Here is a 14,704-nt window from a genome sequence, read left to right on the forward strand (position 1 = left end):
CCCTGGCCTCATGAGGCTCCCAGGGCCAACAGGGTCAACAGGGTTTACCACGTGACTATCATCTTTGTTTCTCCTGTAAAGCCTTTCTAAGTGTCTACTGAGGACGGCGGGTCGCGCCTATTACCAAAAACAAGCACAACGCGACGGGAAACCATCCTTACAATAGTACTCCATAAAAATTTATCCAGGGTGCAGATTCGTTTAATCTCCCAGAACCGTCATCAGCCATCGAACAACCGTGATCCGCTTCATATCCTTACTGCCTAAGGTTATGGATACGGTACAACACGGTAAGGATTGGGATACTTCATTCCGTGACAAAAGAATCTCCAGAAAGCCAGACAATCTGACCTAAGTGTCATCACTTTCATGAGCATGACGCCAAGATGCAGGACACGTTATCCGATAAGAACGTCTGCTTGCTCCATGTCTACAGCAACATTCTCTGCCACCGGTCAACATGCCATCGAACCATTCCTACGAGAGGCTAAGTACCTATTCGATTGCCCCATATGTCTTAAGATCACCTTCATCTGTACGGATATCCCCATAATTTTCTTACCAGCACGTCCAGAGGTAAGTCGCCGACGGCTCCTCTCCATCCATTCTGATTCTGTGAAAAAGACCATGGCTTGCCACCGAGACGTTGAAATCGCCGGGAGCGATTCTCCTAGTTGCAGGTCCTGGACTCAATTCGTAGTGATAGTAATCCTCAGTAAAAATGACCCGAGCAAGTCTACGACTGCGCAGTGTCCGTGATTCAAAGCCAGTCGTGCCGCCTTTTCAAGGCACCGATACCTGTCACCGACGTTCAGAGCCCCTGCATTGATGAGAAATTTAACCATGTCGAGGCGGCCATGTTCGGCGGCACCCTCGAGAGTGGTCTGTCCGTGGACGGTGGCGCCCGGTGCATGGAGGTCTGCTCCAGCTTGTAGGAGAAATCCAGCGATGCCAATATAGCCCCCGATCGCTGCCAGCTGTAATGCGGCCGCGCCTCCAATGTAGGCAGGTGCATCGGTGACTTGAGCACCGTGGTTTATAAGGGTCTGGATCATGGCCATGTCGCCAACTTCTACAGATTGTTGCAACGGGGTTCTCTTCACACCCATGTTCGGCGCGAAGTTTTCGCTGGCTCCAGAATCCAGGAGAAACTTCACCATCTGAACGCTTTTCAGCTTGATTGCGACAAGAAGTGCTGTTTCCTTTCGAGATTCGGGGTACCAGTAAACAAGGCTGTCCGGGTTCACTCCTGCATCCAAAAGAATACCAACTACTTGGAGTCTTGTTCCCTCGTTGCTTTCAACTGCAATCGCAAGTGGAGTTTTCCAGACATTTTCAAAACCATACACTTTCAAATCCTTGATATACCCCGAGGCGTCGACATTGTACTCGAGGAGCAGTTTGATCAAATCGAAATCATTTCTTCGATGGCATTGCCAAGAACGCGAACTCCGTAGCCAGGTCTCCTAAGGGAATATCTCTTCCTGAGTTCTTTGAGTAGTAGAAGCGTGACGGATTTGGTGCTTTGAACAGCAGTGAGTAGCGCTCTTGAGTCACACCACAAGGATCTGCACCGTATGACAAAATCTTGTAAATCTTGCTGGTTCTTCCTTTTCTAACCGCCGTTTCAAGTGCTGTCTCGTCGCACTCGAACGTGAGGCCGGCAACGTTTACTTGCGTCCCGTTCTTGATCAGCAACGCAACCAAGTCCACATCATTTCGTTCCACAGCGGCTGACAGTGGTGATTGGTGAAGAAGTTCAGTTGGAAGGTGAGGTGAGGGGCGGAGACATCGGTTCCTGCAGCTATCAGATCTTGAACTAGAGAAATATCTCGGACTTGATCGCAATCTGAAGAGGCGATCTACCACACAGATGGTTTGGTCGGCTCTCAGGCTCGGCATTGAGGATTTTCCTCACCAGGAGTGAACGACCTCGTTTCACTGCTTCTGTAAGCGAGCATCTGGTTGGCCAGTTACCATCTCGTTGTATACGTGCTCCGTAATTGATTAACAAGACAGCAGCCTCTTCGTGATCTCCTGTGATAGCATGCCACAAAAGTTCCTCGTTTTCGAACCTCCTCAAATCTGGGTCAATGTCGGTCAGGAGTCAGATGAAGTCGACATTTCCGACTCCTGAAGCCGCTTGAATCACAGCTCTGAATCTTCTATCTTCCGAAATCCGCTCAAGGGCGCCCTTACTTTGTAATATTTGAGTGAGCTCGGGTACACCTAGACGAATAGACTCCGCAAGTGGTGTTGAATAAGCGATGCCTCTTCTTTCTACATTGAGAGTGACAACACTGTCGATGTTTGCTCCTTTGGCTAGAAGAGAATTGATGAGAACCACTGTCCCACTGTGAATTGCGTATGAAAGTATGTCTTTCGTTATGGCGGCCCTGCATCAAAGAATTTCTGGATCGCATCGACATTTCCCTTTTGTGCTGCTATTTCAATCAGGTGTCTTTTTTCCTGGCAACGCTCAACCATCGAGAAGCCGTAATTGAAGTCAAAGTTGGATTGCAAGATGAGGTTGATGATTCGCATAGCCATTTCGCTATCGACGGTGTTGAGCGCGCGTTGTGGAAGAACCCAAACGTAAGCAGGTCAACCGGACTCACTCGAATAAGCTTGTGTAAGAGGATTTCGAGCACTTGGAGCTGTCTACGCATGATTACATGGCGAAGTAGCTCATAACCAAAATTGGCGCCGTTTTCGACAAGCAGGAGCACAAGCCCAGGTGGTGCAGGCGGCAGTTTGTCACGTTCGTCCTTGTGACGACCAATGGCAAGCTCTAGGGCGCTCCAGTCTGGCAGTCCATATCTCTGAATCATGTGGTTGGCGTCTGCACCGTGTCGAAGGAGGACTCTAGTGACGGCAACGTGATGAAGCTGGCAGGGCCGTTGTAGTGCTGTATATCGTTTGTCGCCATCGACAAAGACTTGCTTGTTGGCTCCAATACTGGTAGCCCAGTCTTGCAACAGAACTTCGACAACGTGATCATTGCCTGCATTCACAGCCGCTTGAAATAAGTTTCCTGTCAAGGCTTTGATCGTGAGCCTTGATAATGATCGAATTCGTGGCAGGAACGTGTTTGCTTTCTCTTGCAAGTAATACACGAGGCACTCAAGCGGAAAGTCATCAAGCCCAGCAAAAGTATTTAATGTTGAGAAAATGAGAAGTCTCATGTATGTCGAACACAAGAGATTGACGCTGATCGAAGGATCCGCGGAGTATTCTCTGGTTGCACTAGAGGGCGGCAAGGACTTGAGCTTGGGAATAACCCTCTGAAAATGGTACTCAGCAAGCTGCTAGTGATTAAGCGAGTCGATAATTCGTGATTGGACACAGCTCGCAACCAATCCAGGCTGGTAAGCAGAGATTTGTCCGGTGTAGATTTGGAGTTCTCTAGGCTGGAATTCGATGTCATCCGAGTGATGCAGAGTATCGGGACCCTCTCCTGGTATTAGAGTAAGTGATGTATGCAACGCAAGGGCAAAACGCAGGAGGTGAGTGTGGAATGGGCCATCCGCATTGTACCGCTGAAACACATAGGCTTGTAGCCATGGTGACATACCTCTCGTGCAGAAAGCAACGTCATATTGGACGAATGGGAGGTTGTTTGTCCTGATTGAGACTACTGTTTCAGGCGGTGGAGTTTGGATAATGACGCCCTCGAGGTCGCGTTGATTTTCTGTATCTGTTCAGCGGTTCATTAGCGAGCGACAAAGAAGCCGGCATTTCGTCTCTACCAGATATTTTGTTTCCAATTGGAAGACTAGAGCACTAAAGTGAGACCTTCCGTTGTAGTTTCTCTGGTGGGACAAATCGACGATCGATATACACGTTGCTCTCTTTTCCAGACCGTTGTCTCGATTGGACCCGCCGCACAACAGCTTCCCATTGCACTGCGGCATGATTCTTGCGGAATTTCCATCGTCTTATTCTCCTTTCGTAAATTGATTTGCTAGAAAGGTGTCAATGAATATAATTGACTGCAGAGGATGGTTCATACGTTGATACAAAGCCATAACTAGCATTCATGACCCTCATAACCTCATCTAGCGTTTTGTTTTCTTCTAGATAAAGCTTTCTAATTGTAGCCTTGTGTCTCTCCCAAGTCCTTCCCGAGGGATGGAGTACGACCCTTTGAATAGTCATGTCGAACTCAAAATAATTACACCAAACTGGGCTGAAGGCGCCTCTCAGACATGAAGAGGAATGAAAAGAAGGATTCGAAGGAAGTTCTGAGGACGACATAGACAGTGAAGATGGGCGGAAACCCGATCGATTCGCCCCAAGTCGCGTTTGAGACGCGACCAAGCTCGTTATTGGTAGATGACCATGCAGGGTAGAATCCAAACAATCGTTCAGGCCATGTCTGTGCAGGTCGTTTTCTGTTTACAAAACCTTCACATCAGCCTCATTTCCACCGCCCAACTCCCATCCTTCCATCTCAGCCGAGCTTCCATGGGGTTTTTGAAATGCCGCAGGCTCTGAGCCTAGTAGCTTGCCTGCCCTGTCAATCTATGTGTTGGAATCTGCCCATACCCATGTGTGAGAGGCGCCGTCCGGGGGAGTGTCAAGAAACCAAAAACGCTCCCAATACATCCAATAGATTAATACGACTTTGCCTCTTATGCGGCCTCGGGCCTCGTCACAGAAAACTACCCTATAAGGTACGCTACAAGGCAAGTTGGGCAGCAGTGTCAGGCAAAGAATTTACTAGGTTCCAAGAAACCCGCCAGATACAGATGCCTCACTGAGAGGCATGTAGAGCCGATCGCAGGGGACCAGATTAGGCCCCTAGTGTGCTTGCTCAGCGATGCTCAGGTAAAGGCTCAGTCAAAGCTCAGGTCAAAGCTCAGGTCAAAGCAGCCTTCGCTCACCCTCTAGGATTAAAACGTAAAAGGCAATTAGGTTTTCCGTTCTCGAGTAGTCTAGGGAACTAAAAGCTACACTTCAAAATATTTCACACCGCTCCGGCCCGGACTCGCCCCTTTATGTAATTGACTCACCCTTGCCGTCAAGCCAAGCCATGTCGAGCGACGGGTGAAAACCACTTCTTCCGTTGCTTATTGATGCAGAGTGGGATAGAGACGTCGAGGACACGGATTCCCGAACTCCATATAATGAGCCTAACCTTTGTCCTACTTAGCAGACCACAGATCTTCAAGATCTCGCCCTATCAACGCCAACAAAGACTCTTCATCCTCAACATCAAACGCCCTCTTCGACTTCGACCCTGCAACGGCAGCAGCAGCCTCAGCTTTGCCCATGGTTACTGTAGCGCGTCCGGTCAGTTCCTCACTCGCACCCATAAAATATTCTGAAGGTGGTTGGAAAGGAGACTCACTGTGAATATCGACCGCCGCCCTCTTCCCACTCCACATCGCGTGCGGAACGTTCGTGCTCCCGTCCGAGTTCGCATCTCCCACGGCATACACACCGGAGATATTCGTGCGCATCCCCAGTGTCATGTTAGAGTACAATTTTTCCTGGACCATTGTGACGCCGAGACTGGCGCCGAGCCCTGATCGTTGAGTTGACGGGAAAGAGGTGAAACAAGCCCCGCGTTCCACGGCCGTGCCATCGTCCAGGTGAATCATGAATTTGTCGTACTCAGCCATATCGACATCGGATGCTACAACAGCACCGTCCTGGATGCGCTCGATGGAGGTGATCGTCCGGTTGTCAACCTGCACGTTGTACGTTGCGAGCATTTTCTGCCACTCTGGTACCGTTCCGTTTAGTGTCCGAATGGCATCCGTGGTCATGGATCCGTTGACAAAAGCGATGAGGTCGGTGTTAAGGGTTCTGATCTCCTCCACCATTCCGGGGATTTTGTCGATAGTGGAAAGCAGACCCATGGGCTGGTCACGGTGCTCATACCCATCACACCAAGGGCACCAGAAGATACCCTTGGACCAGTTTTCCAGTAAGCCCGGCGTCGATGGGACTAGGTCCTTGATACCTGTCGCAAGGACGACTTTCTGACTTGTGTACACATGACCCGAGTCGTCGGTGATCGTGAAGCTTGTGCCATTGACCACGTTGATATCCACAACAGTCCCATTCTGCATGGATACAGTTGGGTATCGCGAGATCTGTTCGCGCGCCTTTGCACGCAGATATGCTGGGGTTACACCTGAGGGGAGGAAAGTTCCCGAGATTAGTAAGATCTTCTCTAGCCACGGGTAGCGGGTAGACAAACCATCGAGGCCGATAATGTCGTGTGCATGTCTAGTTAGACCATTGCGATACTCGCCGGAGTCGATGAGTAATGCTCTTCTTCGCACACGGGCGAGACCGCTCAAGGCGCTCAATCCAGCTGGACCGCCCCCGATGACAATGACCTCGAAGTCGGAAGAAGCGGGCCAATTTTGGGCCGGGACTGGGGACGCTATGGCACTGAGAGGAAGCAGCAGTGCCACGATGAAGACGTCCCTCAGATGATTCCACATCGTAATTCTCGGCTGATCAAATAGCGTTTAGTGTCGGATCAACCCTGGCAGCGTACTAGAATAACCCTCGAACCAGAAATCTGTTCTTCTCTCGAAGAACCGAAGTGATCTCTGCGATATAAGATGTCCGTCGATCATGTTGAGAGATTTCAAGGCTCCATCAGTGACCTTCAAAAGATCTAAAAAAAGAATGCGTAACCAATGGTACCGTCGTAGTATTGAAAACTTAGTACTCCGTAGGCAATAGTAAATGGGTAGTCAAGTAAGCATTGGGCAGAATCGGGCCACAGCGTTCAGCCTCGCGAATTTCTCACCCACTCGGCCACAGCGCCGTTGGATGAGGGAAGAAGCTGCCCATTCTCATGCTACATAGAAGTGCAGGTGCACACTCATCCAGCGTGTTGTAGGGGTCCAGATGCAGGAAAGCTATGTCTCCAGATGACAGAAAAGGACGACTTGGCAAGGTTGACCCAGCGGCACATTTGCGCGGTGTCGATTCAACGCCTCGATCCGCACCGTCGCGCTGCTGCCATTGTGAGGCTAAACAAGGTTGTGGGTTGATGTTTCTACATAGACGGCAGGCTGTACGAAGTACAGGGAGGTAGGCCGCAACACCTCCCATTCCCTCAAACCGACGGCCATGGAGTCGATTTAAAAGCGAAGATGTAGGGCATCGTTAAGCAGCGGGAGCACCCCGTCCTTTGCCGGAGATGCATGAGAGCTAAGGTGGGCTTGTGTAATAGATTGATAGTCTTTACTGTCGAGTAAAACCCCTCGGCCGCGTCGAAGTTCACTTTGCGGCACAGGTTACGGAGTATCTACCCATGTAGGTGCTCACACACTTTTTGCCCACCTGTGGGCTTCCATCCCCTCGAATACCCTCGCCCAGTTGTGGGTGAGCTGTACTGGTGGGGTAAGGACTTGTTGAGAGGGAGGGCTTCGGATGCGGCCCCATCATCCCATGTGGACAAAGTCGATGCCTCCGCAATTTCGTGATTATGCGGGTGCTATTTTGCCGTGGGCCATGGCAACTTTGTCGTTCGCTAGCGTAAGCACCGCTCGGCAGTTGATATCATGCTCCTGCTACAGTATATAAGTCTGTCTGCAGCCTATGGGCCGCAGATGGAAGAAAGGTATCAAATTGCCAGCTGAGCACCTTCACCATTCAAACACCGTTGCCAGGCATCACGATGGGCTCAATTCAAGAAATCGAAACAAGGCTGTTCATCAACGGAAAGGTACGAATATCGCGAGAGCCTAGCAAGACGGTTTCATTGATCGATACTAGTTCGTGAAATCTTCAGATGGAAAGACATTCCCATTGAGATCTCCCACGACTCGAGAGATCATTGCCGAAGGTACGCTACTGCGAGACACATGTGGACGCCATTACTCGTGAAGATGAATGGTTCTATCGCGTTGGATCCTACACTTCGAAAATCTAGATTCAGACTAATAATGTACACTATATCCAGTGCATGAAGCTAGTGAGCAGGACACAGATGCAGCAGTCGCAGCAGCAAAGGCAGCATTCCCAGCATGGTCAGCCTTGTCTCCCGCAGACAGGGGCGCATATTCGAAGAAGCTCGCGGCTCTACTTCATCAAAGCGGAAAGGAGCTGTCAGAGCTGGAGGCAATCTCCATGGGTAGGCCCGTTTCGAGCTATTTCGATAACCATGCTTGCGCAAGCACATTCGAGCACTACGCAGAAGCTGGATATGATGTTCAGGGTGCCAGCAGCCTGAACACTCCCGGCTACGTCAATATGACGTTCAAGCAGCCATACGGCGTCGTGGCTGCAATTATTCCGTGGAATCTGCCACTGGTTTTCTTTGCAAATAAAGTCGCCCCGGCGATTGCAGCAGGAAACACCGTGGTGTTGAAAAGCAGTGAAAAAGCGCCATTGAGCGTAAGACTCCATCCAGCTCCTGATGCCATACCTTCGTGCCTTGTGCCGTCGCTGACAACCAAATCAACAGTCCGCCAAGGTTGCCACTTTGATCGAGAAAGCCGGCTTTCCTCCAGGAGTGATCAATGTGTTATCAGGCCACGGCCAAACCTCAGGGGCAATCCTCTCTTCCCATATGGACGTTCGAGCGCTGAGCTTCACCGGATCAGCTCGCACCGGTCGAGTTATTCAAGCTGCAGCAGCAAAATCCAATCTCAAGAACGTCGTCCTGGAATTGGGTGGGAAATCACCCGCCGTCATATTCGAAGATTGCAACCTCGACAAAGCAGTGGCTGAAACACGGAATAGTATCCAATGGAACAGTGGCCAGGTGTGTATGGCGAACAGCAGGATCTACGTCCAGGAGAGCATTGCCGAACAATTCGTGGACAAGTTCAAAGCGCAGTTCGCTGTCATCAGCGCTGGCGATCCGCTGGACGCTGCGACCAACCATGGACCACAGGCCGACGGCGTTCAATATGAAAACGTCCAGAGATACATTTCTGCTGGCAAAGAAAGTGGCGAGTTGGTTCTTGGCGGAACCAAGGAGGTTTCGGGCCTATCAGATGCGGCCAGTAAGGGTTATTTTGTTGCGCCCACGATATTTCTAAAGACTGCAGAAGAAGCCACAGTGATGAAGGAAGAGATCTTTGGGCCTGTTGTCAACATCAATACCTTCAAGACTGAAGCAGAAGCCATCGCCAAGGCCAATGACAGCGAATTCGGTTTATATGCTGCGGTATATACGAAGGACATCAATCGTGCCATGCGATTCGCCAAAGCGCTCGAGGCTGGAACCGTTGGGGTCAACTGCACGAGCCCGACTCTAGCACATGATATGCCATTCGGTGGCTACAAAAGTAGCGGTGTAGGAAGAGAGGGATTTGGATACACCCTGAACAATTTCTTGGAGACGAAGACGGTTCTGATCAAGATAGAAGAATAGCACTCCACGTGTTCAACAGTTAAGAGCGGAATGCCTTAGTCCACAATTTCCCGCTTAGCGGCGGCGGAACGTCCACTGTTGTGGCAATAGATCTTCAGACAACCCCCACAAAGGCACATTCAAGCTTATGGCATAACAGTACCGCTTATTGATACAATTCCGCATCTTCATGAGCGCTGCTCATGTTTCTCCTTCTGGTAGAAGGGGGCTGTCTTTCAAGTATACCCCTGAGCTGAGACTCTGCGCTAACCACGCGATCCCCTCGGCCGTAGGCCCACGAGGTCAAATTCTGCAGGTCCCGACGTGAGAGAAGTGCCTGCATCCTCGCGCGGAAACCCAATCGACTCGGTGCAGGAGTAGGATTTGGCCCTTCAAACAGTTCTGTATAGTCATAGCTATACAGAGGATAGTGACGGCCACTTTCAGAAACGATAGGTGGATCGGAAATTGTAGTTGCGTTGGCACCAGCAAGAAGGTACGTTTCGGAGACAACCGCATTCGTGGCTCGAGAAGGAGTATCACCGTCGTCTTCAACATCTTGTACTCGATTGTGTAGTAATTGCCTCGAAGAAATAGGCATAGTTTGCGGCATAACAGGGTCAACGGGTTCCACCGGAGGGATGGGATCCAACAAAACAACAGATGCCGAGTAATGTCGAGCTGGTCTAGTTGGCGAGCGTGAAGCTGATGCCTCGACGTCGCTTCTTATCCTCTTTGTCCGCGGAACTGCCTGTAGTCTCTCCAACAGTCCATATGCGGCGGATCCAGTATGACTTCCGTCGACAAGGCTGGCATCTTCTCGGAGAATGAGAACATCGTCTGTAGCGGCCAATCGTTCGTTACTGGAACTGGCCTCAGCTACAGCCTGCAACGGACTGCCTGTGGCTCTAATTTCACCCTGAGGAGGCAGGTGGCTTTCGTGCTGGTCGGCAAGGACTAGACGACTCCTTCCTAGGATCTCGGAGACAGCATTGAAGTCTTCTTCAACATCCTCCGCAATGGCTGCCAGTATACCTTGAATACTGAACTCATGCACAGGGGGCAACTCGTTGTTCTTTAAACCATTGTCCATGATGTTGTCCCTCGACCGTCTGGGGGGGCGAGATTGAATTGCAGCATCGTACGAGTTAACACGAAGGAGAACCGGTTGAGATGGGATGGTTGTTACACTATGGCCACCAATAGAGGGGGTTTGGGGGTTTCGTGGAAGGCTGGAGCGCGAGGCATTGAGCTGTTGGAAGTGAAGGGCAGTGGGTAAGGGGGAGATGTTGGAACGTTCGCTGCTGCGCAGGTAGCTCGAAGATTGAGGGAGGGACCTTGCGTGTCCAGGCTGTGAAGGAGAGGCAAGAAACGCCCACTGCCCGCCAAAGCGGCCTGACGACGTGTCTATGCGTGCGTCCATTATCTCTAGGACAAACAACGCATCATCGGGAGTTACTGCCCTTGAATCAAGACCAACCTTGAAGCTCTGAGGGCAGGTGAGCTGACTCGGGCGGTCTACGTGCGTCGAAAGATGGAGCTTGGAGCTTGCAACCCAAGTGGAAGTGGGAGAAGTGCCGCGAGAGATGGCAGGCGTGTTGCATGACTGCAGGCCTGCACCGGCAGAGGGAAGCAAGCCGTGGGTGCAAGTGGATAGACGTCGAGGTGGAAGAGAGGTGCCGTGGTTAGCGATGAAGAGTTTCAGAACGTGGCAGGGATTTATTTGTGGAGGGCGCAATCGATAAGAGGGCAGGAGGCAGCACGGCAGCCCGCAAGTGGCAAGAGGCAAGAAGCAAGGCACTACCGGGGCTTCCGGGGCTCCTGGGCCGCACCTGCCTTCCCCGCCTGGGCGATCTGACCACCGCGCGCATCTCTGCAACCTGCAACCTACAACCTACAACCTACCACGCATCGGCCCACATGGCTTGACTACCTGGATGCTTTCCGTTCCTTGCAACACCAGATCCTCTTGTCTCGTGATTCGTACGACAGGGCGTATCTGCTGCCCTACGACATGCCGCGGAGTCTGTCATCTGTCGCCCTCAGCTTCCGGGGAATGTCATGCATCGACTGGGCCTGCTCCCGGCTGTACATTTGAGCCAAGATCGACGAGATTGAAACAAAGGTTGGCTTCGATTTCAATTTGACCTGTGAAACGTTGTTCACAATACTCGTTATGAGAGGCAAGAGTCCGAGCTGCCAAGGTGGTTCAAGAAGCCTGTTCAGCGACAGTGCTTGCACGACTGGAGACAGCGTGCCAGTCTTGAGAAGTGATGGCGGTGGCGCGCTGAAAAGTGATGACTATTGGCACCGCCAAGGACGCTGCGCCTGTGGCGAGATCAGAACACGTGGTGCTTCAAATAGAGCTTCCAATAGATCATCTATGGAGCATCTATACGGCATCGCTGTGTGGCTTATAGCTATGACACCCACCACCTCACCAGGACTGAGGACTCCTCTCGACCGCGACGAAGAAATTACCAAGAGCTCACTTGCGCGATGTCAACTGTTTACAACCATCCCTACAACTTTGAAGCAGTCGAACAGCATACAGTTTGCGCCGCCTAAACCTACGGCACGGCGACAGCAACGCCTTACTGATATGATGCCTGGGCCACGGGCCTAGTATTCTGTCTGCCCTCGACACCACGTGTTCTATACGTCTATCGAAAGCCTCTCTGCCCAAGCTAGAGACTTGCCATTGGCCATAGCGGCACCTCGCCCGAAGCAAAGCCACTGTCAATACCTGAACAGCCTCACAATATAGAGGGATTATAAAAATGGCACCTCAGGCGCTGATATTCTCAGTATCGAGTGTGAGTGGCGCCTCGGAAGTCCAGGTGCCCAGCTGATATTCCATCACTCTGCCTCGCTCTCTCCATTTCTTCATGAAGCAGGTACGTATCTGATCGAGGCAAGTCCAGCCTAGAGTACCTCGGTCTTGGCCTCGTAGTCGCACCTGCTTCAGGCCCTCGACGGCTTGGCGCCATTTACGTCATCGAATTCTCGAAGCACCTGACAAGGCACAACAAAACTTAGCAACATCACGGCAGTTCACGCAACATCAAGCTGAGTCTCCCAGACATACCCGCGGTGCTTCTCTTCCAGCGTCAACGGTACAGGTACTCCTACAAGCGTCCGTGAAATGTAATTAATGTGAGCGAGTGGCCATTGAACGTGCCCACCAAGACCAAAGTCAATGGCCCACAATAAGGCGAGGTGTACGTGGCCCACACGCAGAAGCCGTTCCTGGATTGCCGAATACTTCTCACCTTGTACTTGTACAGTTCTACTCGTGTGACGCTTCCGTATTCTGGTTATCGGCGTGGCCAAGCTCTCGACTATTATTGCTTGGTTGAACAAGCATTTCATCGGACATCTGCGCGGCCGGTGGCCGTCCCGATCTTCCTAAAGAAGCTCACCCACCACCCAACCCAGTTTGAGAGATCGAACTTAGTTCTGCGAGCATGCTCCCTGATTTGTTGAACCTTGTCAACCAGTGATGCATGCTGACATAGCTTCTCCCACGGGCAGCTACTTTTGCTTCTACGAGTAAACTAGTAGTCCGAAGCAAGGGTAGCTATAAGTGAGCTGAAGAGCCACCATGGATGGCACAGCATGCTTTCCCAAGACTCTACTACAAACATAGCTTTTCACTATGTACTGGATTGTAGCTCTCTTGCCCATCTTGGTGCTCTCCTCGCCAACTCCCCGGCGGCGAAGACAGTCCTCGCCTGAGCTACTCGCTGACATTGAAACTATCCAGCAGTATTGGGGTCAAATCACTCCATACGCCGACAATGCCGACAACTACTTCGCTGTGGAAGACGTTGGTCTGCCGAATGGCTGTCAAGTCGAGCAAGCTCATCTTCTAGAGCGTCACGGAAGTCGCTTCCCCACAAGCTACTTTGATGATGCTCTCAACGATGAGAACTTCGCTGCAAAGATCCTCAACTGGACCGAGCAAAACCCTGCCAATGGCTTTTCTGGTCCACTCGAGTTTCTTAACACCTATCGGTATGTCCTTGGAGAGGGAGAGCTTGTCGGCCAGGGTGCTGCCCAATCCTTTGAGGCTGGTGTCACATTCTGGCAACGCTATGGCCGTATCCTCTTCAACGCAACCGTCGGTCAACTAGCCTACAACGGAAGCTTCGCCAACGGCACCGCCCGACCAAGGCCAGTCTTGAGGACGACTGGTCAAGGGCGCATAGAAAATTCCCAGATCAACTGGGCTCTTGGATTCTTCGGATCGAGCTTTCAGGAGGAGCCCAACCCGACCTTTGAGAATGTCACCCAGCCGTTCAACGTAGTGGTCATTCCAGAGGGCGGAACAGAGAACAATACTCTCGCTTCTTACGATAGCTGCCTCAACGCCTATAATCTCCCGTTAGGAGCAAATCAATCTCTTCTGCCAGTAGGCTATCTTGGCGACCTCGATCTATTGTCATATCTGCCGATCTATCTCAGCGATGCTCAGAAACGGCTGTCCAAATATGTTCCCCTTGGATTCAACCTGACCGTCAATGATACATATGCTTTGCAGTGAGTCTTCAAGACCTCATTTGGCTCCGACCTAACAGACTACTAGGAGTATCTGTGCGTATGAAACCAATTACCTGGGGTCGTCTGAATTCTGTTCTCTCTTCACGGAGAACGAGTGGGCTGGATTTGAAGCGACCCTCGATCAGGAATACTATTACGACTATGGTTGGGGCAATCCAACGGGCCGAGCTCAAGGCATTGGATACTTACAAGAGCTCATTGCCCGCTTGACCAACCAACTTATCACCTCGTCCAACTCCAGTGTCAATAGTACCCTTACAAACAACACTCGGGATTTTCCTCTCGGAAGGAAATTGTACGCCGATTTCAGCCATGACGATATTATCATTTCTGTTCTTACGGCAGCATCCGTTGATTACTTCCGAGACCCGCCGTCGTTAACAGAATATCCACCAAACCCTAATCGTCATTTCATTCTCTCACATCTAACCCCCTTTGCAGCACGACTTGTGACCGAAGTTATTGGCTGTGGGGCAGAGAATCCGAACCCTCAGTCTACCGCCCGGACATATTACACACCTACTCAATATGGTTACAGCCCTCAGAACTCCACGCATAAGTTCATCAGACTGAGGCTCAACAACGGTATAGTGCCGCTTTCGAGTGTGCGCGGTGGATACTGTGGTAATCGCAGCGATGGGCTGTGCCCATTGAACTCTTTCCTCGAAAGCCAAGCGAACTCCTACAACCTGAGCAACTATGATTATGTCTGTTTCGCAAATTACACCATTGGCTATCCGAATAACGGGCCAGATTATGACGGGACACTCTTCAGTGGCACAAGTTCTGGCACCTAGCTGACGAAAT

General features: G+C 51.1%; 5 protein-coding genes across 5 annotated transcripts; 2 read left to right on the top strand and 3 right to left on the bottom strand.

Moving 5' to 3' along the window:
- Window positions 1-689: 689 nt before the first annotated feature.
- On the bottom strand, window positions 690-3,185 carry A1O9_01613 (uncharacterized protein; the record flags this gene model as incomplete). Its single annotated transcript, XM_013410771.1, has 2 exons — window positions 690-1,466; window positions 2,619-3,185. 2 exons carry the CDS (start codon window positions 3,183-3,185, stop codon window positions 690-692), a joined length of 1,344 nt encoding a protein of 447 aa, XP_013266225.1.
- A 1,962-nt stretch (window positions 3,186-5,147) lies between these two features.
- On the bottom strand, window positions 5,148-6,461 carry A1O9_01614 (uncharacterized protein; the record flags this gene model as incomplete). Its single annotated transcript, XM_013410772.1, has 1 exon — window positions 5,148-6,461. One exon carries the CDS (start codon window positions 6,459-6,461, stop codon window positions 5,148-5,150), a length of 1,314 nt encoding a protein of 437 aa, XP_013266226.1.
- A 1,190-nt stretch (window positions 6,462-7,651) lies between these two features.
- On the top strand, window positions 7,652-9,355 carry A1O9_01615 (uncharacterized protein; the record flags this gene model as incomplete). The annotated part of the gene is made up of 4 exons (XM_013410773.1): window positions 7,652-7,699; window positions 7,750-7,819; window positions 7,937-8,370; window positions 8,441-9,355. 4 exons carry the CDS (start codon window positions 7,652-7,654, stop codon window positions 9,353-9,355), a joined length of 1,467 nt encoding a protein of 488 aa, XP_013266227.1.
- Window positions 9,356-9,500: 145 nt separating this feature from the next.
- On the bottom strand, window positions 9,501-10,757 carry A1O9_01616 (uncharacterized protein; the record flags this gene model as incomplete). The annotated part of the gene is made up of 1 exon (XM_013410774.1): window positions 9,501-10,757. The coding sequence occupies one exon, from the start codon at window positions 10,755-10,757 to the stop codon at window positions 9,501-9,503; it is 1,257 nt and encodes a 418-aa protein (XP_013266228.1).
- A 2,235-nt stretch (window positions 10,758-12,992) lies between these two features.
- A1O9_01617 (uncharacterized protein) lies at window positions 12,993-14,694 on the top strand (the record flags this gene model as incomplete). Its single annotated transcript, XM_013410775.1, has 2 exons — window positions 12,993-13,876; window positions 13,923-14,694. 2 exons carry the CDS (start codon window positions 12,993-12,995, stop codon window positions 14,692-14,694), a joined length of 1,656 nt encoding a protein of 551 aa, XP_013266229.1.
- Window positions 14,695-14,704: the final 10 nt, after the last annotated feature.

This window comes from Exophiala aquamarina (assembly GCF_000709125.1).
Source record: "Exophiala aquamarina CBS 119918 chromosome Unknown aczIA-supercont1.1, whole genome shotgun sequence".
Lineage (NCBI taxonomy): Eukaryota > Fungi > Ascomycota > Eurotiomycetes > Chaetothyriales > Herpotrichiellaceae > Exophiala > Exophiala aquamarina.